Below are 26,023 nucleotides of genomic sequence, written 5' to 3' on the forward strand. Positions count from 1 at the left end.
CCTTCTTAAGGCATCGCTGAGAGGTTTCGTTTCAGAAAGTGCCTTTCCCTCCCCTGGAAACACCTCCTGGGACAAAGAAATCTCCTCCAGCAGCTGATGAAGCAGCTGGGAGGGGGCAGGAAACTCCCACAACCAGTTTAAAGCCAGGAACCAAACGCAAACCCTGAAGGACCTGCACCCAGGGGTTGGGACAGGGTAAGCCAAGGTCCTGTTGAGAAGCCAAAGCCCAAGACCTGCCATGGAGGTGGCATGTCCTGGCCTGGAGGTGATGTGGCAGCAGGATGTGGGCCATGTCCACCCCAAGCCCCTCTTCATTCTCTGCATCTCTTCATTAACAATCAGACTATGTCGAATCCCAGATAACAGAGGTTTTACCCTGGGAATTTGTCATGGAGTTAAAGCTTGAATAGGGAAAGTAAAGGCAAAGCAGGAATTGGTCCTGCAGCCCCAGAGCCGGCTCCACCACCTGCCCTTGCACAGAAACACAGAATCCCAGATGGTTTGGGCTGAAGGGACCTTAAAGCTCCTCCAGCTCCAACCCCTGCCACGGGCAGGGACCCCTTCCACTGGAGCAGCTTGCTCCAAGCCCCTGTGTCCAACCTGGCCTTGAGCACTGCCAGGGATGGGGCAGCCACAGCTTCTCTGGGCACCCTGTGCCAGCGCCTCAGCACCCTCACAGGGAAGAGCTTCTGCCTAAGAGCTCATCTCAGTCTCCCCTCTGGCAGGTTAAAGCCATTCCCCTTGGCCTGTCCCTACAGGCCCTTGTCCAAAGCCCCTCTCCAGGTTCCCTGGAGCTGCTCTCAGGTCTCCCCTTCAGGAGCCTTCTCTTCTCCAGGCTGAACCAGCCCAGCTCTTTCAACCTAAAAGAGAAATGCTGAATGATCCCATGTGATCCTGTTCCCAGCTCTGTGGTGTCTCTGGAAAAAGTGCTGCCGTGGATATTTCATGTTCCAAGACCTTTTATTTTTTCCAAGCTAATGTGTAACAGCTCAGCCCCAGAGATGGGGCTTTCACAGGCTCAAGTGCAGGGTTCACAGGGTGCACCCAGAACAACCTCTTTCCCCTGTGCACTGAAACTGAGATGAAGGAATAAATCCTATCACTGAGGCCTTGCCATGGTGGATAAACGAGCCCAGACTCTCATGTGGGGACCCTTACACAGAAAACAGCACTTCCCATGCTGGGTGTTGGATGCTGGAGCCTGATGTGGTGTCTGTGCCCCACAGCAGCTCCCCCAGTGAAGATGCTGCAGCTCCTCACAGTGGATTTCTTTTGTGGTCCCTTGCAGATGGACTCACAATTACTTAATCCTCAAGTACATCTTAAGCTCAGTTCAGCAGAGCCTCTGCTCCCTACCTCAAGGTACCTTTGTGCACAGGGACCTCAGATTCAAAACCCACTGCCGCGCCCCCCAAATACTTCTGCTTGCAAGCTTTGCTGCCCCTTCCTGGGGCTGTAGGATCAGCTGGAGGATGTGGGGGTCAGAGGGTTGCCAGGGGTGTCCCACTGCGGTGCTGCAGGGGATGTTCATGCCTTTGTTTTGCAAATCTCTGCAGGAAATGGGGGTAGAAGGTGCTTGGGCAGCTGCTCCTCAGGGGATGCTGCTCACTTGGGTAAGCACAGCTGCACACATCCAGAGGTGGGGCTGAGCTGCTCCCATTCCTCTCTGAGTGATCCATCCACAGCTCCCGAGGCAGGATCTGGGAGGGTGACACAGGAGCACCCACAGCTCACCCTTGGGCTGTGTCTGTGTGGGGACAAGGCTGGAGCAGAGCAGCACACTGCACAGTGGACAAAGCGTGACCTGAGGATGAGGATGGTTGGATGGGGCTTGGAGCAAGCTGCTCTAGTGGAAGGTGTCCCTGGCACTGGGTTTCTCTCTAACTGCAGGGACTCACAAGGCAGAGGGAAATGTCTGCTTTGGGCAGAGCTGCCTCCAGCACCGCAGCTCTCACTGGTGCAGTGTCCTCTCCTTCAGAGCCACCAAGACCACATTTGCACCACCCTGGCCCCCAGCAGTGCAAGTGCAGGGGGAAGCAGGGCTGAAGAGCTGCGGGGGGGGGCTCCTGCCAGACCCCCCCAACTGTCTGTGCTCTATGTAAATGTAACAAGGCCGTTTATGTGGGCTTTGTTGAATAGAAGCTGTTTGAAACAGCTCCTGTAGAAGTGAAGCCTTCTCCAAAATGGTTTGCAGCTTGTAAAATAACCGTGGGGGGCAATTTGCAGCTCCTTGGGCTCTGCTGTGCAGCTCCAGGCCCCTCTGTCTGCCCCAGCATCCAGGGAATGCACTGGGATGTGGTGGGATGCAGCCGTCTGGCACGGGCTGGGGCGTGCACGCTTAGAGAATGGAAGCAGGAGTCAAAGAGGAGAGGAAAACTGGCACAGAGGCAATGGTGGGGCAGGGAGTCCTTTGTGGGCAGCCCCACTTAAGCTGCGGGACATGCTGCTGAGCTGGGAAGCAGAGGGAAAGGATCCAGAGGTCAGGAATAGTTTCTGTTAACTCAAGCCTGCCGTTGCCTGCTCTGGATAATGAACATCCCTTTCACCTGCCAAGCATTGGGTTAGAATACATCACAGACACCAGTTGGGAAGTAGCCTTCAGGTTGTCTCCTGTTGTGCTGTCCTGGAACCCTTTGGTGCTGCTCTGTCCCTGCCAGCAGACAGACAGATGGACAGTGCTGGCTCTGCCTCTGCACCTTCCCCTCTGTGCCAAGCTTCTTACAGAGCCCACCCCTCTGGGCCTCATTTACAGGTGGGTTTCCTATTCCCTATGGGATCTATCAGGCCTTTCTAATCCTGCTCTGTTTGTCTGGTGCACTGGTGAGTATCATATAGCAGGAATTCTTTCTGTTCAGTCACATGGGATTGAAAGAAGTGGCAAAGGTAAGGAGAAGTGCTCCAACACATCCACCTTCACCAACCTGCTTCTCTGTGACTGGGCAATAAGGGCAAATGAATTGGCTTTTATCCCATCATCCATTTAAACAGCAATTTAGGTTCAGTTTGGTTCCTCCTGCTGGTGGGTTCCTGCCGCAGCCGCTGCTTCACTCATGGACACCCCATGGGATGGGGACACCGAGCCCCCCGATGCTCCAGCAGCGGCAGGACAGGGATGGGACAGGGCTGCTGTCTCAGCGGGGCTGCAGTGCTCCAACAAAGGGCCTCTTGTTTGTCCCATTAGTGCCATCATTAAATACCCGTTAGTCCCCTGGGGAGAGCAAACGCAGCCCACCCAGGGCCTGGCAGAGGGGCTGCGTGGCCCCAGACCCCCGGGTCCCCCCACACCAGCCCCGGGCTGAGTCACCTTCCCCTCCACTTGTGTACTGGGGCTAATTGGTGCAGAGCAGCCGGAGCCCAGCTTCACACCTTGTTAGCACGGCCATCAGCTCTCTTTGCCCTCCTGATTGCTCCAGCGCAGGTTTGCCTCCAGCCGCTCTCTGCAGCCAGTTATAAATGCAGCTCGGGGGAGGCAGAGGGGAGCGGGGCTGGGCAGGGGCGGCAGAGCCATGCTGGGGACTGTCCTGCTGCTGCTGGCACTGGCCAAGCCGACGTGCCCGAGCCCGGCTGGAGCCGAGAGCCGGAGAGCTGAGGCGCTGAAGAGGCTCCTGGAAGTCTTTGGCATGGAAGACCCTCCACCCCCCCCGGCTCACGTCAAGCAGCCACCCCAGTACATGGTGGATCTGTTCAACACCGTCGCCAATGCGGATGGAGTCACCAAGAACCCCGACATCCTGGAGGGCAACACGGTCCGCAGCTTCTTGGATAAGAGTAAGGGTTGGGGGGTCCCTGAGGTGCTGGTGGGGCTGTGCTTTGTCTCTGCTCCTCAACCCTGTCTCTCCTCCAGCCCAGAGCGAGGAGATGCGGTTCCTCTTCGTCCTCTCCAGCGTGGCCAAGAGCGAGAAGGTCCTGGCGGCAGAGCTGCACCTCTTCCGCCTCTGGCCCAGGGTCACAGATGGGCCCAAAAGGCACCACTTGTGCCAGGTGAGGGGGGGTGGGATGGGGACAGGATGGGCACGAGGCTGAGGACAGGGATGGAAGCTGGGATGTGCCCCTGCCTGCACGTGGGGCTGCCACTGGCACGTTGCAGTCACTCACCCGCAGTGGGAGCACGGCGCTGCTCTGGGAATTCCTGTGACCAAGGGCCATCCCATTGCCCACGATGGTTGTTAACCATCATCCCAGCTCCTGCATGCAGCAACCAAGGCACCCGTCGCTTCGGGCACACCCAAGCTGCCAGTTCCCCACCTCCTGTGTCCCCCCAGTTCCTGTGCCTGGGATCTCTCCCTTGGGCAGTTTATAACCCCCTTTGCTACCTCCCCAGGTCAGCATCTACCAAGTGCTGGAGAGGAGCGAGGCGGCCACGCCGGGGGGCAGGAAGCTGCTGGCGGCCAGGCTGGTCCCGCTGCAGGACTCGGGCTGGGAGGTCTTCGCCATCACCCAGGCTGTGAGTTGCTTGCCCTTGGTCGGGGGGGGGGGGCACAGAGGGGACCCTGGGGCTGGGTGCAGGAGCTTGTTTTAACCCTTTCCATCTCCCAGCAGCTCTTCAGGCTCCAATGCAATTCCCTGCCTGGAGTCTCTGCAGTCTCTGGGACGGGGGGGCAACCAAGAGCCGTGTAGGGCTGCTGTGTCCTGCCCCAGACAAGTCCCACTGCTCACTAGTGCTGGCTCCTGCCTCCATGTCCCTTGAGCCCCAGCACAGCCCCTTCCCATGGCTGGGACGTGGAGTCCCAATGGATTCCCAATGCGGGGAAATCAGTCCCAATTCACCCCTCTCCATTGATGACCGGGCACCAGCTCTGCTGGCCGGGCATCTGCCCAGTGCAGAGCCTGTCCCAGTCTCCTGTGCCTCAGTGACACTGGTTTGGTCCCCCAGGTTCTCGAGTGGACTGAAGATGAAAGCAGCAACCAGGGTTTGCTGGTGACAGTGCAGGGGCTGGGGGGAAGCGCCCTCGAGCCCCCTCCGCTGCAGTTTGCGTCTGGCAGGGACCACCACGAGAGCAAGAAGCCAATGTTGGTCCTGTTCACAGATGATGGGCGCCGGGGAGCATCTCCTGCCATGGCTGGCTTCCCAGGTGGGTCTCATGTGTCCTGGATCATCTCCCTTGGTGCCACCATTCCCCTTGGCCTGGCCCTACAGGCCCTTGTCCCAAGCCCCTCTCCAGGTTTCCTGCAGCCCCTTTAGGCCCTGGAGCTGCTCTCAGGTCTCCCCTTCAGGAGCCTTCTCTTCTGCAGGCTGCCCCAGCCCAGCTCTCTCAGCCTGTCAAATCCAAAGCTCCTTCTCCAGCCAGAGGGAGAGGCCATCTCCTTCCTGCTTCAGTCTGTGCAGATCTGGGCTTTGCTCACCCTGATGAGCGCGGCCGATGGGGCTGTGAGGTTGGGGCTGGAGCTGGGCTGTGACCAAAGGGCTGATCCTGCAGGAGGGGTGGGCGGTGGGGGCTGCCTCCTGTGCTGGTTTGATGCTGATGGCATCGGGTGCTCCTTTCTGGCAGGTTCCCAGCCTCAGGCCCCCATTGTCCCCGCCAAGCTGTCGGTGCCACGCAGCACGCGCTCGCTGGACCGGCTCCAGCCCTGCCAGAGGCACCCCTTGTCTGTGGACTTCGAGGAGATCGGCTGGTCAGGCTGGATCATCTCTCCACGGGGGTACAACGCTTACCACTGCAAAGGCTCCTGCCCCTTCCCACTGGGCGAGAACATGCGCCCGACCAACCACGCCACCGTGCAGTCCATCATCAATGCGCTCAAGCTGAGCGAGGGGGTGAACAGCCCCTGCTGCGTGCCCGACAAGCTCTACTCCATCAACCTCCTCTACTTTGATGACGATGAGAACGTGGTCCTCAAGCAGTACGATGACATGGTGGCCGGGAGCTGCGGTTGCCACTGAGGCAGGAGGAGCAGGGACGCGGAAGCACCACCACGGCAGAGGCTGCTCCTGCTCCCTCCAGAGCATCTCTGGGGATCTCTGTCCTGCAACACCCTCTAAAAGAGATGGGGCGAGCAAAGCAAGGGGGTGCCCGACCCTGCCCTGGCTGCTGTCACCCACGGGAAGGCTCAGGACCGAGCCTGGATTAAATCAACCCGAAGGAGCGCAAGCAGCTCGGCAGCCCTGGGGCATCATCTTGGGATGCAGATTTTGCCTTGGCAGAGGCTTCCCACAGGCTGTACCATATGTATATAGCAAGAGCACTAATATATGAGAGAACCCGCCTGTACAGGGCCCTGTAAATGTCTGTACATTTCTGCATTGCTGAGACTTGTAAAATGAACCCAGAGGAACTATTAAAAGTGCTGTTTTCTGAGAAGGAGAGCTTGTGGGACCTCCCTGGATGGGGCTGGAAGGGGGCGAGCAAACACCTCAGGGGCATGGGGAGGAAACAGATGGAGATTCAACCACTGCCCAGCCAGCGATGGGAGGGGAGGGCGCTGACCCCATTCCCTGGAAGCTGGAGATGTCCCTTCTTCCCCCCCGAGATACAAGCAGTTTATTGAACGACTGGGAATGGGAATGAGTTTGACCTGGTTTATTCAATGCCTGTTCCTGGGGGTGTTCTTGCTGCCAGATCTGTACCCCTAGAGTGCCCACAGGTCCCATCGCAGAAGCAGCCTCAGCCTGGACAGTGCCCCAGGCTCCCAGGGAAGGAAAGTGGGTTTGGCTGGAAGGACACACGGCTCTTCCATGGGCCTTCAGCCGAATCCCTTTCGACCCAAACCACTCTGGGATTCTACAAGTCGTGTGGCCACTGCCTGTCTATGTCCCACTCCACTCAGGGCAGAGCCAGGACTGCACAAGGGCTTAATCTCATCCTGGTGCCCGCTTCTGACATCCTCAGAAAGGTGGCAGCTCAGCCCCATGCATCCCGCTCCCCGTGTCCTCAGGGTGCCCCATCCCCAGCCTATGGCAGACAGAAAGACGTCCATACAGCGCGGTCTTCAGCTGCAGGACAGCAGAACCATGCTGGGGAGGTCACACCAGAGTCATGGCCACAGGGCCAAGCTGGGGAGCTTCCCTAGGGGACAGGACGTGGTGGAGGGTGGGCAGACTGGATACTCCATGGGAGGGTGCAGGGCTGGTGTCAGTGCTGGCGGCGGGGGTCATCCCTGCAGCATTCCGACAGCTTCCTCAGGACCCGCTCCTTCAAGCGGAGCCTCCTGGAGAGCTTCAGCGAGTGGCTGATCTCGTCCTCGTGGGCCTTCAGCTTGGCGTAGTAGTCAGAGAACTTGTTGTAGAGGATGGAGATGGGCATCCCATTGAGGATGATGCCAAAGGAGATGCAGCCAAACGCCACCATCCTGCCGAGCACCGTGTCAGGCACGGTGTCTCCATAGCCCACAGTGGAGAGGCTGACCTGGGCAAGGGTGAGGAAGGGAAAGGATAAAATCCCACATGAGCCAGCCCTGCTGGGACCCAGCTCCTCACTGCCCCCGAGTATCCCCCGGGAATGGCACTGCCCTTGGCTGTGCCTGCTCCAGCACCCAGCAGGCTGGGAGAGCCCAAGGAGAGGGCTGGATGAGGCCCCACAGCAGAGACCAGAGACAACCCCCCCCCTCCATCCTCCTCTTCGCATCGCCTCTTCAAAGCAGCAGGATGTCACCGAGCTGGACTTTCCCTGCAGTCCCACTGTCTGCTGGAGCTTCCTGCCCCCATGGAGAGGTGGCTCCAGCACTTCCTGCTCAGGAGCTACCCGGTCCCACAGGAATGAAGCTTCCCAGACCCTCCCCCCATGGGAAGCAGAGGCACAGGCCAGGAATGAACCCAGAGGAGCTGTGTTTGGATGCTGGGGGAGCAGGGCTGTGGGGACCGGGTGAGAACAGGGTGGTTTGGGCTTTGCTGGAGCCAGGATCAGCCCAGGATTTAAATACTCAAACCTGGTGACTTTGCCAAGTGGTTCTTGTACTTCCCCAAGGAATGTGAAGCAGGCAGCCTGCGGTGGCCGGGGGGGATTATAAGGGCAGAGGTGACCTGTGGGATCATTTGATCCGTAAATCAAAATGCCCTTTTAACCCCTGGCTCTCGAGTGCTTTAAGCTGCTCCTCAGCTCAGAGGTAATCCCAGGTTCCATCCCCCGTGTTGCTAACCCATGCCTGGAGGTTCACAGGTCACCACCACCCCTGTCCCACCAACTGCCCCAGCACCAGCTTTTGAGCCGCTGAGCACGCAGGGCTCTGGTTTTCCCCCCATTACTGAGCCTTTGGGAAGACCGGGCCCTTTTCCACCCCCTGGCCAGCAGCAGTGGTGAATCCCTTGAGGCCTGGAGCAGCCCCTACCCACAGAGCCCCACCACTCCCTCCCCCAGGAGGAGATGCTCACACCTTACCGCTGCCCACCACCACGCGTAGGGGATACTGGTGAAGTTGGTGCCTGGGACATCGTGTTCCACTGAGTGCATGAGAGCAGAGAAGGTGAAGACCCCCATGGCGATGAAGAGGAAGAGGCAGCAAACCTGCTGGTAGCACTGGCGCATGGTGAAGCCGAAGGCCCGGAGGCCGGTGGAGTGCCGCGCCAGCTTGAGGATGCGGAAGATCCTCATGAGCTTGATGAGCTTGAGGACCTTGCCCAGCTTGCCTACGTTCTCCATCTTGTGCAGCTCCTCATGGTAGAGCATGTCCCCTTCGTCCAGGCTTTCAAAGAGGATCTGGATGTAGAAGGGCAGGATGGCCACCAGGTCCACAGCATTGAACGCTGACTGCAAGAAGTTCTTGAAGCTGGAGGAGGAGATGAGCCGCATGAGGTACTCGGAGGTGAAGAAGATGGCACAGATCATCTCCAGCTGCTCCATCCACACCTTCCCTGTCTTGTGTTTCATCTCCTCCACTGTGCTCAGTGTCATACCCACGATGGAGACAAGCACAAAGACGCTCGACATGACAGCGATGATCTTGGCTGCGACAGAGGAGTATGGGTTCTCAATGAGGTTCCAGATCATCTTCCGAAACCGACCCAGAAATTTGCCCTCAAACTGCCTCGCTGAGTCCAGGGGCTCCAGCTCTGCCTCCAGCTCCTTCTGGATTTTCAGGAACTCGCTGAGCTCATCTTGCTTTTCCTCAAACAGGATCCGGCAGCAGCGCTGGGAGTATTTCAGATGGATTCCCCAGTACTCAATTTCCTCCACGAAGTTACTGGGGCACATCTCATCCATTATCCACAGGACCCCGCTGCGGTAGAAGTGGAAGATGTAGTGGAAAATGGAAGGATCTCTGTCGAAGAAGTACTCATTCTTCTGCACCGAGTAGTCATCACAGAGCTGCAGCTTCTTGGTAGGGTCTGTGTAAAGGGCCAGCTTCCCGAGGCGGGTGATGGGGTACCGGGCCACGACGCTGTAAGCTATCTGGAACAACTTGCCTCCCACGTTAATGTTGAGCAACAACTTGTTCCTCTGAAGGGGAGCCCTGCTTTTCTCCTGCTTTCTGTCCGTCATGTTCTGCATGGAGCTCCATTGCTTTACCAGGCTCTCCTGGGCAAAGGGGATGTGCACCTCCTCTTCCTGCGGCGTGCGGCCCCGGTGCTCCCCGAGCTTCAGGCTGGCAGAGAGACTCGCGCGCCTCATCCCCAGGTGCCTCATCGTGCCCGACCCTGTGGGGCACAGATCCTGCTCACAGGCCACGGGGCAGCAGCTCCAGCCCCATGGGAAGGCTCCAACCAGGCGCACCCTGAGCAGGACGAGCGCGGTGAGCTCCAAGGAGCAGCACTGAGGGACACGGGCACCTGCCAGGCTCCCAAAGCCGATTGCAGCTCAGGCCGTGGGCTGCATGGCAGGAGTCAGAGGCAGCCAAGTATCTGCTCCTTAAGACAGTAATGAGATTGAAGCCCTAGCCCTTTATGTAAGGAACTATTTCCAGCTCTGCACTTCTCTTTCCTCACTCTGTTCTTTCCACGCTCTACCCTGTTTCTAAGGGGAGCATCCCTTGAGAGGGCATGATCTTGCCTAAACCCTGACAGACCTCTCTTGCCAGGCACAGGAAAGTGCAGACACGCAGGGTTTGCATCACCTTTGTACCCCTACAGGAGGTGCTGCTCTTGGCACCACTCATTCAGTAAGCACTTAATGCTGCTGCCCTGGCTCCATCAGCAGCCCAGAGAAGGGAAATGGTTGTTACCTCCCAGCTCAGCCTCCAACCTCCCCAGTGCAGGTTTACAGGGGAAGAGGTGAAGGAAGCATCTCACCCCCTGTGCCTGAGCACATCCCCAATGCCACAGGCTGCTCCAGAACTCCTGCAAGCAGGGGCAGGAACACGGAATGGAACACTGGATTGGAAGTGTGCAGTAAAAGTTCCCCTGATCTATAGGAACTGAAAAGGAAGAAATAATCCTTTGGATTTACAAAGAAAAGGGGGAGCAAATTTAAATGGGCTGATCTTCGATGTCTCACCCTGGAACACAACCCTACCTCAGCATCACATTGATCCCCACGAACTGATCTAATTAAATACAGAGACCTGGAGCACAAAGCTGCTCCTGGGCTGAAAAGTAGCTCAGGCTCTGCTACAACTGAAGCCTCTGAGCCTGGGGATTAGGAGAACAAAAGTGCTCCTGGCACTGGAGAGAGAAAGGGAAATTGCTGTCACAAACTTGGCCCCAAGGTTTGGCGCCAGAGCCATAAAACTGCTTCTTTCACCCTTGAAATGCTCAGCTCAGGGATCAGGAAGCAAAACCTGCAGGGTTTTGCTGTGGTGGGTGCTGGGTTTACCCACCAGCCTCGCTCCGTTCTCTGCCCCAGAACAGCCAGTCCCAGCTCAGCGGCTCGAGCTAAGAGGATGATGTGGGACAGGCTGGTGCCAGCTGACCTCTGCCACTTGGCACTTCCATCACCCTGTCCTGACGGGATTCCTGGAGCCTCTTCCCAACTGTAGGATTCAAGCAAATCCAAGAAAAATCCAAAACCCAGAGCTCATTAGTTTCAAGTTCTTTATTCTCCTGTGTCATTCACCAACAGCTATCCCCACTTATCCCTGTGGAAACAGAAGCAAGGTTGTGTGCACCTTTGCAAATGACCTCTTGAAACTAAAAATAGCAGCACTGGAATAACTCGGTACTCCATGCCACATCTAGAAGTTTCTCCCATGGGGTACAGCAGCACATACACACTACCCAGGGGTGGAAGGCTCCTGCTCTAAGGCTGATGACTGGTTGGTTGGCAAGCCAAGTTCTCACCTTTAAGGCATAGAGATCAGCAGCCAGGGCAGCAGCTTTCAATCCTTTGTGCACTTGCGCAAGGGTCAACATGGAGCTGGAGGCACTGCTCAGCAGTCTCCTGTCTGTCAGTTCTCAGAAGCATACAGCACTGAGCTGCTTGGAAAGTGCAGCTCATGCCCCAACGCACAGAAAAACAGTGAAAACCTCATAGAAACATAGAATGGTTTGGGTTGGAAGGGACCTCATCCAGCTCCAACCCCTGCCACGGGCAGGGACCCCTTCCACTGGAGCAGCTTGCTCCAAGCCCCTGTGTCCAACCTGGCCTTGAACACTGCCAGGGATGGGGCACAGTTCTGTTCTGTGATGCGCTGGCACAGGGTGCCCAGAGAAGCTGTGGCTGCCCCATCCCTGGCAGTGTTCAAGGCCAGGTTGGACACAGGGGCTTGGAGCAAGCTGCTCCAGTGGAAGGGGTCCCTGCCCGTGGCAGGGGTTGGAGCTGGATGGGCTTTAAGGTCCTTTTGAGCCCAAACCATTCGGTTTTAAACAGCATTGGTCCCAGTATGGACCCTTGAGGGACACCACTCACATCAGAACAGTTTTAAGGAAGGCAACATTAACTGTTATAGAACAACATTCAGAGTTCAGCACTGGGGTGGGAAGTGTGTTTCTGCAGAGGTCCTTGCTGGAAGGGACTGTGCTGAGAAGCTGCTGGCCCCACGCTGACTTGGGGTGGCAGCAGCAAAGCCAGAGCAGACAAGAAGTTTTCAACTTTCCCCCACGTGGCTGTCCTGTCAGTAAAGCTTCCTGAACATTGGACTGAGCAGCATCAAAACACTGCCACAAACATGGAGTACATGTTGGATCTGTGCAGTTAGTAAGTTCCTACTGAAATGGATGAGAAAGTCCCTCTTCCCTAGCAAAATCCATGGGGGAAAATGGGGCAGGCGAAGAAAATCTCTTGGCTGGAAGTGGAAGGGAACAGTTGAACAGCACCTAACACCTATCATTTCATGGAGGATAAAACCTTTGGGTCCAAGGCCACTCTGGTGAGATTAGCATTAACAAACCCTGGAGGCAAGAGCAATGAAGACATTACCAGCTTGTGTGAGGGGCGATTTCACAGCACCAGGGAAGGTCCTGTGCTATTTCCAGAGCTAAAGTAATCCCACAATCTAAAATCGATTTCCAAGGGGAGCATCCTTTGCTATTCCAGTGTAACAATTCAGACTTGACAGCTTATGTGTCCAATACAGCCAGGCTGGCCCCATCTCATCACCTCATGGTACAGATCCCTGGTACAAGAACAGAAAAACACCTGGTTATTGACAGTCCTCTGGGCAAAAAAACCCCACCTGGTTTGACTTCAGTTTGGGCAAAGTGGAGGAAAACAACCCACAGGAGATGAGTGTCTAAGCATGAGTGCTCAGTGTCCTGGGCAGCAGCAGAAGGACAGACCAGCACATCACCATCAAAAGAAGGCAGCACTCTCTCAGGTTAGGCAGTGCAACTGTCCATGCAGTCAAAGAAGAAAGGCTGAAACCCCAAGCATGTGGCTGACCAGCAGCTGAAAAAGCTGCCCCCAGAGGGGAAAGCTCTGGAGGCTGGAAACAGAGGGCAAGAAAGCATTTCTCCCTCTCACACACAGAGGATGTAGGGTGCAAGAAACTTACCCTTTGGGGAAATGAGCCCCTCTGGCTCTTGTCAGCCATCAGCCATTCTCTGGATGCTTTTTCAGGACTGAAGATGTCAGATCTGCTTTTTGCTTTGGATATGCCCCACACAGCAACAGAACCAACAGCTACCAGGATGCTCAGGAGCGCTAGAGAGGAGAGCGCACAAGCAGAGGACCACTCACTGTGCCTGGTCTGGACATCAGTTCTGGGTTCTGCTGCTCAGCAGTGTTAGCCAGCAGGCTGAGATCTGCACCTTCCCTCCAGGATAAGGCACAGAGAGAGAAATGAGTTAGTGCCAGATGACATGGAATGGCTTTTCCAAGAACACAGAACACTCAAGTCAGAGGAAAGGGTCTAAAGCCTCCCCCAGCCCTCTGAGTCCTGATACACGCCTGGAAATAACTGCATCAGGATGCTCAAATTATAGCCCCAGCCAGGACATGTGCAGCACTCTGAGATTCACATACCTGCAATAACCAAGATCCACAGGCAGTCTGGGCTGCTGGATGGTGCTGAGCCCTCAGGCACAGGCGTAGCTGAAGCCTCTGTGAGGAAAGAGCAAGGTGGCTTCCAACTCACTTTACAGGCATCATGCAAAGCTGCCTGCAGTCCAAACCTGGCCGAGTTCCCAGTTCACCTCAGAAGTGCCAATGAGCCTTTTTCAATATAAGTAAAACCTTATCTGCCCTTACTGTGATTAGGCCACATCAGAGGGGAAAAAAGTCCTACTGGAAATGCAGAACAGGGAAAGCTGGGAAGTTTCCCAGCTGTAGCTGCAGCATCCTTAACCTCTCCTCGTGGCCCCAGGCAGCCCCAGGTACAACTAAAACGCAGCTCATCTCCCCACCTACCAACTGATGCAGGTATTGAGCACAAATCCAGTCCCTCATGCCTGCAATAATCCCCGCTCCTCTCCCCACCCAGCTTCAGCTCCCAGCTGACACAGAAATCCCTGTGAAAAGGGAAGCTGGAACCTTTCGAGCACCTCAGACACGCAACAGGGCTGTGATCAAAGATGCTCCAGAGCAGAGCAGCAGGCAGACAGTGCTGGGGATGCAACACACCCTTTGGCTTGACAGAGACCAGCGCCCGCTGCTCTGACTCTGCCCGCAGAGCCCTCGGGTGCCTCCCCCATCCTTCTCCTCGTATTTTCCCCATCCTCAGAGGCCAGAGGCGCTCCGAAGGAGGGGCAGTGTCGCCGGTGGAAGGAAGCCGGGGCTGTGTTCTGCTGGAAGGTGCCTCAAAGGCACTTCCGGAGGGAACCCTGGGGGGTTTAAACGAAGTTTCCATGGAAGGAAGCTCAAGGTGGGGCTGGGCCAATCCCACGGGGCTTCCTCCGGCCAGGTCAAGCCGTGACGGGCGCGGCTGCCATGGGAAGGGAAGGCTTCGGCGCGGTTCCCCGCTCCCCCCAACTCCTCCGGCCAACCCCCGTACCTGCGCCGCCAGGGCTCGGCTCCGCCGGGGGCACCGTCCCGCAGCCCAGCTCGTCCTCTCCATCATCGCAGTCGGGGTGCCCATCGCATCGCCACTCGGTGGTCACGCAGGGGGCGCGGGGCGCGCACCGGAACTGCCCCGGGGGGCACGGGGGCAGGGTCACTGCGGGTGAGGGGGGGAACGGGCGGAGTGAGGGACCCTGCGGCGCACCGCGCCAAGGGAGCCCGCGCGCGAGGGCGTCCAAACGCGACAGCCAATGAGCACGAAGGGCGTGCGCGGGGAGCCAATAAGGGCACGCGAGACAGCGCAGCCCGCACCCTGCCACCCTCCCTCGTCCCCTCACCGTTGTGCGGCGGAGCCGGCGGCAGCAGCAGCCACACCGGGGGTAGGAGCGGCAGCACCACGGACAGGAGCGGGAGCACCGGCAGCCGCGCCATGCCGGGGCCAGCCGCTGCGCTGCGACACCACCCGCTGCCTGCGCACCGCTATAAGGCTGTCCGTGCGCTGCACTGAGCATGCGTACTGGTATGACCTCCACCAACGGGGGGCCGGCGGGGCGGAGCGAGGGGCGTATCTGTGGTGAGGCCCCGTCCTCTCGCCCCTCTACTGCCCGGCAGGAGCAGGCTTCGTCCCGCTTCTCTCGGGCTACCGGATGGGCAGCGCCACCGCCCGCCGCGGCTCAATGGAGAACAGCGACCGCAGCACCGCTTGTCCTTGGAGGAGCTGGAGCTCAGTGCCCAGCGCCTGTAGGGAGCGTGGCCCCGTACCCAGGACACTTGGTTAAGTGCAGCGCATGGCACCTAACTCATGCCTCTTACAACAATTCCAACCATCGTGGAATGGTTTGGGTTGGAAGGGACCTTAAAGCTCCTCCAACTCCATAGGCAGGGACCCCTTCCACTGGAGCAGCTTGCTCCAAGCCCCTGTATCCAACCTGGCCTCAAACACTGCCAGGGATGGGGCAGCCACAGCTTCTCTGGGCACCCTGGGCCAGCGCCTCAGCACCCTCACAGGGAAGAGCTTCTGCCTAAGAGCTCATCTCAGTCTCCCTGTAGCAGGTTAAAATCACTTCTCCTCAGCCAAGGCACATCTTAGCCTGTGCTGTCCTTGAGACGTGTTTCAGCTGTAGCTCTAACCCACACTCAGATTTGTGCTCCTGTGCCCCCACGAAAGCCCTACACCCCAAACAGCATTAAAAAAGCAGTAATTCGGGTAATTCAAACAGAACAGCCAACAACGGGTGTGGGGGGTGATCACAACTTTAAATACATTTATTATTCACGCAGCAGCAGCGCTGGGACAAGTCCTGTGCAACATTACTGAAGCAAAACCCAGCACAACTCCCATCAGGAAGCTGCTTTGGAACGACCTGGGGTCTGTATATCCAATCTCACCGTGTTTATCGCTCACAAATAGGGCTGGTCTTTTGAGATTTCCCACTTCTTCAGGGCTGGTCCTGGTGTCACTGGTTTTTTCTCAGCTGTTGCCACTGCAGAGCCTGAACTGAAGAAGAGGGTGTGAAGGTCAGATTTGGATTCGATCAGAACTGGTTTTGTTAGCGCTAAAAGCGTTTGTTATATCAACTCCCAGCCCTCGCTTATTCAAGAGGTACAGATATAGGAGTTCTCCTACCAGGCTGGGAGTCCTGGCACTGGAAGACCTTTGCATTTCTGGTGCCAATAATGCAGACTCAACCTCGCGCAGCTCCCAGCGCTGCGGCACAGACCGTGTCCAACCTACCCGCCAGCGTGCGCCCCCGCGGCGAGGGTTTTCTGTGCAGCCGCCACCACGATGGGCGGGAAGGACTCCCGCCGGCCGTCCCGCAGGCAGTAGTAGTTATTGGCGAGCTTGTGGCTGGGCCCCACCGGCAGCCGAGGCGGCGGCTGGGTTCTAAGGCAAAGAACGGGCGCGGAGCGTCAGGCAGGCGGGGAGCCGCAGCGCTCACCCCCGCGGCCCGGCCCGCCCCGGCGGCACCTCTTGGCGATCTCCGTGTAGCGCAGCGGCAGCTTGGCCTGGATGTTCCGCTGCAAGGCAGAGACGACAGCGTCTCACGCCGTGCCGCGGGCCGCTGCCCTATGCGGGGGCCTCGGCGGGGTCGGGAGAGCAGGGGCCCGGTCCCGCCGAGCCCCCGCGGCCGGGGCCGCGCTTACCCCCGCCAGGAAGTTCCGGAGGCGCTGGATGATGGTGGTGGCCGTCGCCATCTTGGCCGCGGTGAAGGACGGAGGGCTCAGGCAGGGGGGATGCCGGGAGCGCGCGCGGGGCACGCTGGGTCTCGCGAGGCTTGGCGCTGCATATAAAGGGCGTGAGTGGGAGCTCCACCTCTTTCGTGCTCTCTGCGGAGCCGCCATGGACACGAGTCGGGTGCAGCCCATCAAGTTGGCCAGGGTGGGCCGGGGCCAGCGGAGCGGGGCTGGTCTGGGCCTGGTGTGATAAGTGGGCCTCGGTGCGAGTGAGGACGGGGGCGAAAGTGGAGCTGAGTGAGGCCTGGCGTGAATGGGGCCGGAGGAAAGAGTGGGCCTGGGAGGGGAGAGCAGGTCTGGGGGCTGTGAGAGCGGGGCCACCGCCTGGCCTTGGGGGGGTGAGTGGGACCAAGGCCGGGGTGGGTTGGGGCTTTGTGCTGATTCTCTGTTTTCTCTCCCCAGGTGACCAAAGTTCTGGGCCGGACTGGTTCCCAGGGGCAGTGCACACAGGTGAGGGGGCCAGGACAGGTTGGGGCTGGGTGGGCGCAAGGCTGGGCTTGTGCAAGCCAGCACACTGAGCTGACACCTTCTGTTCACGCAGGTGCGTGTGGAGTTCATGGATGACACGAGCCGCTCCATCATCCGCAATGTCAAGGGGCCAGTGCGGGAGGGCGACGTCCTTACGCTGCTGGAGTCGGAGCGTGAGGCCCGGCGGCTGCGCTGAGCTGGTGAGTATGGGGCTACCAGTGAGCCTGGCGCTGCCCATTTGGTCTCAGTGGCCTCCTATTGCTCTTCAAACCAGTGTGGTCTCCACTGTTCTGTTCCAGGTGATGAAGGCTGATGGCATGTGCTTGGGGTGGCCGGTTGCCATCTGCTTGGCCAGACGCAGATCAGGGATGGAGAGGAGTGTGGCAGTTCTGTTGCTTCAATAAAGGTCTCACTTACTCAGTGTGTGAGTGCTCCATTGATCTCGGTATATATGCATGCACTTCTTGCTGCTGGGCCCAGCAGTGGAACAAAAGCACAGCCTGCTTATTCCTGGGGTTACCCGTGCTGCCTTTATTGTCGGATTGCTCTGGTTTTGCACTTTTATTAATCTGTCACAACAAAAATAACTGTTTTGATTGCAGCAACCTCAATCCCCATTTTTCTGGTAAGAATTCTGCATATAGCCAGTAAAGTGGCACTGCTGAACTTACTGGCCTTCTGTGGAATTCAAGTACAAGTTCAAAGTCAGCTTGTAAAGAACAGCTGGCTGCTTTTGTCCTGTCCTAAGTAAGCAGTTCTATAAATATACCTATTTGCTGTCTTTCCTGGCAGTCACTCACAGAGTGCTTGTCTTCTCTTAGAGGAGTTGGCAAGTCAATCTCACTTAATGTTTGTCCTCAGTGTTCCCTTTCAGCAAGAAGTCAGCTAGAGAGATTTATTGGTATCTATTAAATGAAGTAAAAATAAGGCTCAAAGGATGACAAATGAGCCTGAAAACTGTTAAGGTCTGAGGGCTGTTTTTTAAGTGCTGATGTGTTCCATCTGGTAGTAGAGTGATACTGGTTTGTGGTGTGTTTGAACCCAGTCATGTCCGCAGCTCCTGATCTTGTGGTCTCTGCTGGGAGTGTTCATCCTTCAATGTCCTGAACTTGATTAAGGCACCTCAAGAGTAGGGGGGATTGAGGGTTTGAGTACCTGGAGCTGAGGAGAGCACTCCTAGAATAGATGTTTGAATTGCTGCACTTGGCAGACAGCGAGGGTTGCTGTTGGGGCTGGTAAAAGAGTGGTTGGTTGGTTTTGTTTCCCTCCTGCTGGTGTTGTGCCCTGGTGAGCTCATGGGCAGCCTAAGGAGGATTTTGTGCTCTGGGGAAAGCCCCTGTTGATAGCTGCTTGTGTTCTTGCTTGATCTAGTTGATTCTTTGGTGGTGGTGGTGGTTCAGTGTCAGGGCATCAGGTGAGTCCATGCTCCCTTGGTTCACATGATGTCTCAGAGTTTACTTTTGCTGCTGTTTGTTCCCTGCACAGCTTTAGCAATGATCAGGCCCTGACTGTGCTGAGTGAGCAAGCAGGAGGCTTCAGCTGCGAGTTGTTTGCCAGACAGATGTCAACTTGTCATGGGGGTGGCTCAGAGCAGTTGAAGCCCTTCCCAAATATCCCCGTGGGGTCAGCGTGGTCCTTGGCCACGTGAGGAGGGAGGTGACTTTGCACCCCTACTTAAACTGACAATGATAATGCAGCTTAATGTCAAAGCACCAGGGGGAACCAAGGGTAGTAAAGGGCTACATCTGGTCCTAGCATCCTGCTTGGTCGTGAGGAGTGAAACAGGACAGAAGATGCCATGACCCAAAAGGACATACATTTTGGGTGGAAATAAACTGACTGATGCATGTAGACAGTCCATAAACTTGCACGGAAGGAATGGGAATGGGAGGGCTGTGCCAGGCTGTCCCTCTGCTGAAGGGTTTTGTCTTGAGCCAAAGACTGCTGCTGGATCACTGCAAGATTCCAAAATAATTTTACTTAAAACTTTTATTTGTATCTTAAAAATAGACATCAGTATGAAAGTATCAGTAACCAAACCTGTGAGACCAAAGCAGGGAATACAGAATACATCCAGAGTAGTGCAGAGGGAGGCTGTGAGCGCTGTGTGTTAACGTCAGTGCAAAGCTGAGCCAGGCCCACTGCCAGCACGGCTGCTTGTCAACTGGAATCAGTTTCCTGGGAGCGTTTCCCAGCTCACAGCACAGCTCAGACCAGGCCTGGGGCGGAAAGAGTGATGCTGGGGAGCCAAGGAGCAGAAATGGGAGCTGTGACATGGCACCTCTGTGAAGGATTCAGAGCAGAGCCAGCTTCACATGCAAAACCCTTTTCCTCTTCACCCCAGGTCCTTAGCGCTTTCCTTGTCTGTTCCCACCCTGCCTGGCGCACACACTCATACACACGTCCTCTGACATTCGTGTCCATCTCTACAGCTTCCTCTCAACTCTTCTTGCCCATCGTTGTTTTTTCCTGGAGCAGTATGGGCTGCTCTTGTCCCCTTTGGGAAGGGAAGTGGGCAGAGGGGCTTGGCTGGGGCTCTGACTGCCTTCACAGTAAGTGGCTGCTGACTATCTTTGCCCTGGGAGGAGGTCCCTGCTCCCTGTGTGGGCTGTCTTAAATGTCCCTAAATGCATTTATGACTCAGCCCCCTCCTGTCAGCTCGGTTGCACCCCTGAGCACTCAGCGCTTCTGCACATCAAATCACGAAGTGCTTTCTTGTTCAACTCCATCCTTTGACTAAGCAATATAATTCTTTCAGTTTGTGTGCCTGTGCTAGGGGAAAAAATAATCAGATTTCAGCCTGGAAAGGAAAGGCCAGAAGAGAAGGAGTATTTCAGTCTGGAATTGCCCCCAGGCCATGTCCAAGGCAGCACTGACCACTGGGTTTGTGTCTTGTGGCTGCTGAGCTTCCCGCTGGCAGTGTGCAGCACAGCAGGGCCCAGCAGCCCTGCTCCTTGTCACCAGCTCTGCTCCTCCCCAGAGCTGCCAAGGAACCATGTGCCACTTCTGCTGGGCTTGTTTGCTGCTGTTCCAGTGCGTGAAGGACTTGCAAAGGGCTCCAAGGCAGCACAGGGCTGATGGGGAGCGGATGGGATTGGGTCAGCTTCTGCTCAGTTTCCCACCCCGGTTGCTTGATGCTTGCTTTCTTTGTCACTTGGTGGAGCAAGGTGGCTGTGCATGGGCTGCTTCCAGCAGTGATGAGGCCCAGGGACAGCGCATACTCTGTGACAGGAGGTTTAAAGCATCTGCAGGGCATGATTCAGCAGGCAAGGGGGACATAAACCATAGCCTGATGCTGAGGGCTGGCTCTTGAGGTCGCTCTAATTCGGTTTCTTTGAGCCCCCAGAGCTCTTGGTGGCTGTTGGTGATGTCCCCTGCTGCAGAGAGAGCAGAGGCAATGTCACTCCAGAGTCATACACTGTCACCCCATCAACTCCCAGTCAGGGCCAGCCAGGCTGGTGTCCTGCTGCTGAGGATGCAGTGAGCGTGTGGCACTCAGGGTGCCGTGCTCTTGCCCCTGTCACAGCCCTACTGCCTGCAGCTGAGCTGGTGCCACCTCTGGTACTCACGTTGAGATGGGCGTAGAGGAGCACAGCGATGTTGCTGTGACCAGCCTCCAGTGCAATGGCAACGGCATTGTTCCCGTCCTGAAAACAGAAAGGAAAGCCCTTGAGAAGAGGTTTGGGGGGCAGGATGCAGGTGGGTGAATGCACCCGGGCCGCAGAGGCTTACGCTGTCCACGATTGAGATGTCACAGGTGGGCTGAGCCAGCAGCAGCTTCACGGTCTCCACACGCCCGTGCTCACAGGCACACATCAGTGCGGTGGAGCCCTCCTCGTCCTGCAGGTTCACATCAGCTCCACAGGCGAGCAGAGCCTCCACCATCTCCTGCCGGCCGTGGCTTACAGCCAGCATCAGCGCTGTCTGCCCAGCCTGCAAGGCAAGGGACAATGCCAGGGGGGCCTGTCTTGGTTGGGTCACCTGCTCATCCCACTGCCTCAGGCAAGGACCACACTGAGAGCAGCTCCTACTGCAGTGCCAGCCCCTCCAGGTTTTGAAGCTGTCCTTGGAAGAGCCAGCTGTGGCCCTTGGTGACGCAGTGAGGGTCAGGATGTGATGCACCAACCTGGCTGGCCTTGGCGTTGACGTTGCCCATGCTGAAGAGCCTCCTGACCATGTTCATGTCGTCCTCCTGCTCGACGGCCGCCAGCGCTGCCAGCATGAGGGCTGTGTAGCCAGCTTTGTTCTGGTGGTCCACGTTACAGACCCCTGTGGGCATGGGCAGAGCTCAGGGTGCTGTGGGGCTGGTTCCCACCCTGTCCAGGGTGCTGCGAGCTGTCCTATGGCCTGCTGATGAGTTCCCTCTCATCAAACCTGGGCTCCCCAAGGGCTGAGGTGACTTCCACCTTCCCACACGTGCATGGGCACCGTGCAGGGCAGCTCTCCCTGCTGCTGGCATTTGTCTCCTGTGCCTGGCACGGCCAGGATGTGAGCAGGGTGGTGGCAGGGGGACGTCTGTCAGCTGGGGAGCACTGACCTGTGTCCAGCAGCAGCCGCACGATGTGGAAGTTGGAGTGGGAGACGCTGTAGTGCAGGGCTGTGTTGCCGTTCCCATCTGCCAGGTTCACCACGTGGGCCAGGAGAGCTGGAGACACCTCGGCAAAGGCCAGGAGGTGGTTGGCCACCGTGTCGGGCACAGAGGACTTCTGGCTGGACAGACGGAACCACTCCTGCAGGACCAGGCTGCTGCTGGCAAGCTGTGGGCAGCAAGGGGGCTGAGCTGGGGCCCGGCACCCCCCAGCCCCAGTGGGGAGCAGAAACCCAGCTCCAGAGGGGAACAGGGTGAAGGCAGGACCGGGAAACCCCAAACTCACGCTGAGATGGCCTGAGCTGAGCTGGGGTTTGGGGTGTCTGGGACAAAGCATGGAGCAAAGGGCAGTGTTTTGGGGCTGGGCTTTGCTGGCCCATCTCTGGGGGACACCAGCAGCCATCCCACCCCATAGCACCTCACTCACCACCTCTTTGCTCTTGGTGGCCCCGGGGTGGCCCAGGTGGGTCTTGACGATGAGGCAGGCCTCCCGCATCCTGGGGCTCAGCTCGAACCTGAGGAGAGCATGAGAGGGGCTGCATCACCCCACCAGAGGGCACCCCAAGTCCCTCCATCGAGGTTTTCTTCCTCTCCCTGATGCCTCCAGCCCTCCATGAGCTCCATGCCTGCACCCAGCAACTTCACCCCTGCAAACCCTTGCAGAGCTGGGGTTATAGGGATGAGCTCATATTTACCCATATTTAAGCCATAAATGCCATTAAGGGCTGCTGGATTTTGGTTTTGGGTTTTTTTTTTTTGTCCCCTTACAAACTCTTTAGCAAAGAGGCATCTGGGGCCTCGGGCTCATCCTTGCCTCAGCAGACCTAAGAAGCTGGAAGGATATTTTCCTGCTGAACGGTTTTCTGCAGTTGCTGAATGTGGTTTTCCCCATTGGCTGCACTGGGGCGCACAAGAGGAGATGGAGCCTTCCTCACTCCCTCATTAGCACTTACTTCTCCTTCACCTCGGTGGGCTCCAGCAGGGTCACGCTGTCCCCCTCGCGCTCCTGTCCTGGCTCACACTCCCCTTCCCCGGTTTCTTCATCTGAGGTTTCAGTGTCCCCTTGCTCATCACTGTCAGAGCTGTCTGCTGAAGCCTTCTCAGAGGAGCTGTCTCCTTCCTCCTCCTCTTCCTCACTGGATGTGCTCTCATACCTGTGCGGAAGGAGGATGCTCAGTGACACTGTGGCACCCAGCGGGTCCCCTCAAGTCCCCCCATTGCCACTGCCCCCAGCCCAGGACAGGAATGCTGGGGTCTGGGGCTGGTGCAGGGGGGTGTCAGGAGCCCCCAGCACATACTCCCCGTTCAGCACGCCCACAAACTGCAGGCTCTTCTTGCTGCCTTCGGCCTCGCTCCTGGGGGCACCATCCCGCTTCTTCATGATGGACTTCAGGGCTCCTGGGGGCAGAGGTTACGGGCGTCAGGGGCACTGCAGACCTGCCAGACTCCATCGAAGGAACATGGTCTGCGCGCAGGCTGTGACAGGGCTGTCCCCAGCAGAGCCACCCCTCTCCCTGGTGTTATCCTTGGCACCAACTCACCAGTCACAGGGCTTGGGGTGGCTCCCCCATCCCGTGCTGGGGATGGATTCCAGCTGCTCTGTGTCACCTCTGCTGTGCCTGCCCCAGGGCTCGAGCTGCTCTGGGGCATCCCCTCCATCGCTCCTGTGCCCCATGCCAAGGCCCCATCTGGGGCGTCACCTGCGCTGGGCTCCATCTCCTCTCCCTCCGTGCCGGTGCTGCCCGTGTCGGTCTGGCTGCCCTTGTCCTCACTCCTTGCAGCCGAACTGGGTCCGACGGCCACGTCCCGCGCGTCGGGGCGGCAGCTGACGGCGGCGCAGGTGGTTGGCGGGCAGCACTCCACACCAGCCTCCACCACCTGTGGCGGCTCGCCGGCCGCCCGGCTCCGCGTGGCCACCACGGCCTCCACCTGTGCCTCGGCCACCCGCGGCTTGGCCATCACCTCCTTGTCCAGGCGCGCACGGGGCCGGCGGGCGCACACCTCGCGCCGCAGCTCCTCCAGCTCCCGCGTGGCCTCCCGCAGGTGCCCCTCCATCAGCGCGATCACCTCCTTCTGGTGCCCCACCGTCTGCTGCAGCAGCTCCAGCTCCTGCTCCGCCTCACTGGGCACCCCCAGCGAGGACTCCAGCACCCACACGGACGCGTCCCTGCGCTCCCTTGTCCCGCTGTCTGGAACGTCACCGCCCTCCTGTTGGGACCGGTAGTAGAAGACGGCGTCGGCCATGGCCCGGTCCTCGCCCACCGCCACGGAGCGGCACGTGGGCCTCTCGGCAGCCCTGGGGCTCCGGCCTGGCCAGGCCCTGCCGCCCCGCTCCAGCACAGCCAGCTTCTCCGTCAGCTTCCTCAGCTCCGCGATCTTGCTCACTCGCCCTTTGGGCTCCGCTTCGCGCTCTGCCCCGGCCTGGGGCAGCTCCTCAACCCCTGCCTCCACCTCGGAGCCACAGCGGTGCCTCAAAGCCTCGCTGGGCTCTACCGACAGCTTCTCCATCAGCTTTGCCTTCTCCCTCTTGAGCTCGCAGATCTGCATCTCCAGGAGCGGGATGGTTTTCACCTGCTCCTCCAGGTCCCGCAGCTGCCGCAGGGCCGCCGCCATCTGCTCCCGCACATGCTGCAGCGGGGCTGTGCCGAGCCCTGTGGCCGGTGTGCTGCGCCCCGAGCTGCTGGGGCTGCCCCGGCCCCAGCCCTCCCCCGGCCCCCACGGCAGGGGCTGACACGGGGCTCCCGATGTGCCGCCGCGGCAGGGACCGGCCCTGTCCTGCTCCTGCTCCAGCCTCCGGCTCGTCTCCAGCAGCGTCTTCTCCACGCGCGGGTTCCTCAGCCCGCACTTGCGGCTGGGAGGCGGCAGCAGCTGCAGCGGTGGCGGTGAGATGGGATGCGGGGCCGGTTTGCTCGGGGGGTCCAGGGGCGCGCGGCCGTGCGGGGACAGCAGCAGCATCCTCCCGTCCTCGCTGGCCGTGGAGGCCAAGGACTCGGTGGAGGTCCAGGCACTGGCGTGGCTGCTGGGGCTGCGCAGGCTGCTGTGGGGCTGCCGAGGCCCTTTCGCCCTCCGGGGCAGCGGCACCTTCTTGAGGGTTTGGCCGCTTTCAATGTCATCGACGTACTTCAGGAAATCCAGGTCCAGGAGGAAGCCGTAAGGGGTTTCCACAGAGTACGAGCTCTTCTCGCCATTGTCCTGGTCCCGATACAAGAATGGGCCACTGAGATCTGCAAAAGAAGTGGGGATGGTTGCGCAGGGACCTGGTGGAGAGGGGCTTTTCCAACTGGGTTATACTGGGAATCACAGCCTGCAGCCCCCCTCCCTATCATTCCCAGCATCCTCGGGGCTGCCGGGGTGTCCCAGGGTACCTGCTCTGTGCTGCGGTTGGTGCTAAGGTGAGGAAGCCCCTTGAGATGGGACTGGATAGCTCAGCCCTACCATTCCCTTCCCATTGCTTCTGCTGCCCTGTGACCACCCCGGTCCCGTTACCTGGGAGGTTCTGGTTCAGGGGTGCAGGCTGAGCCATCTTCTCCCAAGGGATGCTGCTGACCAGGGGACCATCAACCTGCAACAAGAATGGGACCACATCCAGAAAAACCTGACAAACCAGGGATCAATGAGCCCTCCATGGCTACCAACCACTGCCCCCCAACTGGAGGGCACCCCATGGACCACCTGGTCCCCCACCAGCCCTGGTGACGTAGGGCTGAAGCTTGAGCAGCTGCTGCGGTGCTGCCGGTGGGGCAGGAATTGTTTGTACATTTAAGGAATGCTTCCCAGCCGGGGATGCTCACAATGCCAGCACCGAGGGTGCCGAGTCATGACTCAGAGCTCGGGGGAGCGGGCTGGGAAGGAGCAGAGGCTGAGGCCTTTATGGGTGTGATTCTCAGCGGAGAAGTTTCCTCTGGATAAAGGCATTGGAAGCTTTCACAAAGCCACTTGACCGCAGGCAGCTGCCAGCACCATTCTTCACTGTGAGTGCTGAGGCGCTGGCACAGGGTGCCCAGAGAAGCTGTGGCTGCCCCATCCCTGGCAGTGCTCAAGGCCAGGTTGGACACAGGGGCTTGGAGCAAGCTGCTCCAGTGGAAGGGGTCCCTGCCCGTGGCAGGGGTTGGAGCTGGAGGAGCTTTAAGGTCCCTCCCAACCCAAACCAGGCTGGGATTCCATGATTCCCTAAGGCACAGAGGAATGGAATGGGAGCCTGGTTTTCCCAGGAGCCAGGCAATGGGCACACCAGAGGAGAACCGGCGGGATGCGACTGCGCTACAGGGGTGAGCTCAGGGCTGGGGGTGCTGCCAGATGTGAGACTTCATCTGGGACCTGCCACAGCATCTGGGTGTTGCAGCCTGGGTGTGCAATGGTCCTGGTGGGAGTGGGATGGGGGCAAACAGCACCCTGGGAGCATCCGCAGCTGCTGGGCACAGCATCACCCTCCAGGGACACACATGGTCCTGTGAGGCACAAGTGGTCGTGGGGCTGGGCAGCTGTTGGCAGG

At 58.4% G+C, this 26,023-nt stretch overlaps 6 protein-coding genes across 6 annotated transcripts; 2 read left to right on the forward strand and 4 right to left on the reverse strand.

The window, feature by feature from the left end:
- Positions 1-3,506: 3,506 nt before the first annotated feature.
- LOC308229905 (bone morphogenetic protein 2-B-like) lies at positions 3,507-5,881 on the forward strand (the record flags this gene model as incomplete). The annotated part of the gene is made up of 5 exons (XM_080634234.1): positions 3,507-3,768; positions 3,845-3,981; positions 4,322-4,444; positions 4,874-5,072; positions 5,490-5,881. The coding sequence occupies 5 exons, from the start codon at positions 3,507-3,509 to the stop codon at positions 5,879-5,881; spliced, it is 1,113 nt and encodes a 370-aa protein (XP_080490360.1).
- Positions 5,882-6,556: 675 nt separating this feature from the next.
- On the reverse strand, positions 6,557-10,102 carry LOC308229889 (potassium voltage-gated channel subfamily V member 2-like). Its single transcript, XM_080634217.1, has 2 exons — positions 8,313-10,102; positions 6,557-7,343 (listed from the first exon to the last, which is right to left on the reverse strand). The coding sequence occupies exons 1-2, from the start codon at positions 9,555-9,557 to the stop codon at positions 7,071-7,073; spliced, it is 1,518 nt and encodes a 505-aa protein (XP_080490343.1). The 5' UTR covers positions 9,558-10,102; the 3' UTR covers positions 6,557-7,070.
- Positions 10,103-10,387: 285 nt separating this feature from the next.
- On the reverse strand, positions 10,388-14,699 carry CD320 (CD320 molecule). Its single transcript, XM_080634227.1, has 5 exons — positions 14,579-14,699; positions 14,236-14,397; positions 13,269-13,346; positions 12,799-12,947; positions 10,388-12,420 (listed from the first exon to the last, which is right to left on the reverse strand). The coding sequence occupies exons 1-5, from the start codon at positions 14,670-14,672 to the stop codon at positions 12,406-12,408; spliced, it is 498 nt and encodes a 165-aa protein (XP_080490353.1). The 5' UTR covers positions 14,673-14,699; the 3' UTR covers positions 10,388-12,405.
- Positions 14,700-15,476: 777 nt separating this feature from the next.
- Positions 15,477-16,486, reverse strand: NDUFA7 (NADH:ubiquinone oxidoreductase subunit A7). Its single transcript, XM_080634229.1, has 4 exons — positions 16,386-16,486; positions 16,210-16,259; positions 15,976-16,125; positions 15,477-15,738 (listed from the first exon to the last, which is right to left on the reverse strand). The coding sequence occupies exons 1-4, from the start codon at positions 16,434-16,436 to the stop codon at positions 15,642-15,644; spliced, it is 348 nt and encodes a 115-aa protein (XP_080490355.1). The 5' UTR covers positions 16,437-16,486; the 3' UTR covers positions 15,477-15,641.
- A 25-nt stretch (positions 16,487-16,511) lies between these two features.
- On the forward strand, positions 16,512-17,366 carry RPS28 (ribosomal protein S28). The gene is made up of 4 exons (XM_080634228.1): positions 16,512-16,620; positions 16,878-16,925; positions 17,017-17,143; positions 17,243-17,366. Exons 1-3 carry the CDS (start codon positions 16,582-16,584, stop codon positions 17,137-17,139), a joined length of 210 nt encoding a protein of 69 aa, XP_080490354.1. The 5' UTR covers positions 16,512-16,581; the 3' UTR covers positions 17,140-17,143; positions 17,243-17,366.
- Positions 17,367-20,263: 2,897 nt separating this feature from the next.
- Positions 20,264-25,054, reverse strand: KANK3 (KN motif and ankyrin repeat domains 3; the record flags this gene model as incomplete). Its single annotated transcript, XM_080634159.1, has 10 exons — positions 20,264-20,320; positions 20,513-20,590; positions 20,676-20,876; positions 21,070-21,212; positions 21,481-21,700; positions 21,959-22,046; positions 22,485-22,685; positions 22,830-22,929; positions 23,073-24,755; positions 25,018-25,054. The coding sequence occupies 10 exons, from the start codon at positions 25,052-25,054 to the stop codon at positions 20,264-20,266; spliced, it is 2,808 nt and encodes a 935-aa protein (XP_080490285.1).
- Between the last annotated feature and the right edge of the window lie 969 nt (positions 25,055-26,023).

Source organism: Psittacula echo, assembly GCF_963264785.1.
Source record: "Psittacula echo genome assembly, chromosome: 24".
Lineage (NCBI taxonomy): Eukaryota > Metazoa > Chordata > Aves > Psittaciformes > Psittacidae > Psittacula > Psittacula echo.